Source organism: Poecilia reticulata, linkage group LG15, assembly GCF_000633615.1.
Source record: "Poecilia reticulata strain Guanapo linkage group LG15, Guppy_female_1.0+MT, whole genome shotgun sequence".
Classification (NCBI taxonomy): Eukaryota; Metazoa; Chordata; class Actinopteri; order Cyprinodontiformes; family Poeciliidae; genus Poecilia; species Poecilia reticulata.
Window position 1 is genome coordinate 30277657 of NC_024345.1, and position 2020 is coordinate 30279676.

Below are 2020 nucleotides of genomic sequence, written 5' to 3' on the forward strand. Positions count from 1 at the left end.
CGGCCTCGGCGGCTTCTCGTTCCCGGGCGGGTCGCTGCCGCTCGGCCTCGGCTTCCTGTGCAGCCTGGCGGCGCAGCAGCCCGCCGGGGCGCCGTGCTTCCTGCCGGGGCACCTGCCGCTGCTGCAGGCGCGGCCGGACGGGCACTACCTGCAGAACCTGGAGGCCCAGCGGGACCAGTACTCCGGTACGGTCCGGTCCAATACTGGAGTGGCCCAGTTCCACCGCGGTCTGGTTCTGATGTTCTGGTTCTGGTTCTGTTCTGCAGATGAAGAATGTCTGTCGGACCGAAACGACTCGAAAAGCTCCGGAAACTCCCAGAAGAGGAAGAAGAGGAGACACCGGTGAGGAAGATCTTCACCCGGAAACAAGTTTGAAAAAGAACAGAAATTAGACAAATTTAAATTAAATTGTAGGATTTATTTGTCCTCTGGATCTGCGGCTCGGTTCCGATAGACCCAGCAGCTCCGGGACTTTGAGCTGATTTAGAAATTATAAATAAAAAAACAAACAGGAAATATTAAATGAAACGAAATTAGATTTTTATTAATTAAATTCTGATGGACCAAAACCGGTTTTAATTACTGACAAGTTAATCCTGATCGACTTTATCGAATTATAAATCAATAACAATCAATAAATTCTAGTTCGGTAATTAATTAATACGTTTGTTTAAAACAGATTTATTTAAATTTACCCAGAAAAACATCCAAATAAAAAAACAATCTGGGTTTTAAATGGATAATAAATCACTTTATTCATCAGAGAGAATTTATTAAAAGCATCAAAGATGAAATAATTAGCTACAAATATAATAATAATCATTATTATTATTATGATGATTAAAGCAGCAGCATTAACGACCTTCCTCCTCCTCCTCCTCTTCCTCAGCACCGTCTTCACCTCCCACCAGCTGGAGGAGCTGGAGAAGGCCTTCCACGAGGCCCACTATCCGGACGTCTACGCCCGGGAGATGCTGGCCATGAAGACGGAGCTGCCGGAGGACCGGATCCAGGTGAGGCTGGGGTCCGGTCCGGTTCGGCGGGTCGGTTCGGTTCGGTGGGTCCGGTTCGGTTCGGCGGGTCCGGTTCGGTGGGTCCGGTTCGGATGTGTGCATAAAGAGGAGGTCCACAGAACCGAGGACTGTTTTATTTATTTTCTGTTCTCCTTTTAGATTCAGTAATAATATTAAATACATTTATTTTTACCTTTTGTGTATAAAAACATATTTTAAAATAAAATAATGTGATTCATAAATTATTTAGGTGTTTAAAATAATTCTCACATTTTATTTTGTTAATTCATAAGAATTTATCATTAATACAAATTTGTATTATTTTTGATAATATACTCATTTTAATTTAATAAAGTATTTATTTATATTTACATTAAAATACAGGAACTAAAATAAAACAAAATGAGATTCATCAATTATTATTTAATTCTCAAATGTATGAAAATATGACACAAATATCTATATTTATTCAATCAATACTTTATTATATCTTGTTAATGATTGTTATAATATTTGTTCCGTCCAAAAAGGGCGCAACATGTTTGAGGAAGAAAAAAGATCCAAAAGTTTTAAAATAAAAGATTTTATTTTAAATCTTTTTACTTTTCTTTTGCTTCAGCTTTGAAAAAACAGAAATAAAATCTTTGAACCCGAAACGAGAGAAAAACTAAATATTAACAGAAAGTTGGACCTGGTGAGTCAACAAAACGGTACAGCAGCGGGCCGACCCGGTACCGGGCCGCCGGAGCCCCACTGGTACCGGACTAACGCAAAAAGAACCTCCTGCAAAAGAAAGACCGAAACCAGGAGAACCGGTACCAGCAGGACAACATCACGCCGAACAGCAAACAAACAGAAGCACGTCTGACCCGGTCCACATGCTGTGGTTCTGTCTGACCCGGTCCACATGCGGTGGTTCTGTCTGACCCGGTCCACATGCTGTGGTTCTGTCTGACCCGGTCCACATGCTGTGGTTCTGTCTGACCCGGTCCACATGCTGTGGTTCT

The 2020-nt window shown here is 42.0% G+C and overlaps 1 protein-coding gene across 1 annotated transcript in view; it reads left to right on the forward strand.

Annotated features, from left to right (window-relative positions):
* Position 1: 1 nt before the first annotated feature.
* vsx1 (visual system homeobox 1 homolog, chx10-like) overlaps positions 2-2020 on the forward strand; it is a gene marked incomplete at its 5' end in the record, with an annotated part of 4510 nt that continues 2491 nt past the window's right edge. Inside the window, 3 exons of the mRNA XM_008430559.1 lie at positions 2-185; positions 267-342; positions 890-1013. Coding sequence (XP_008428781.1) covers positions 2-185; positions 267-342; positions 890-1013 — 384 coding nt within the window. The remainder of the gene's footprint in view (positions 186-266; positions 343-889; positions 1014-2020) is intronic.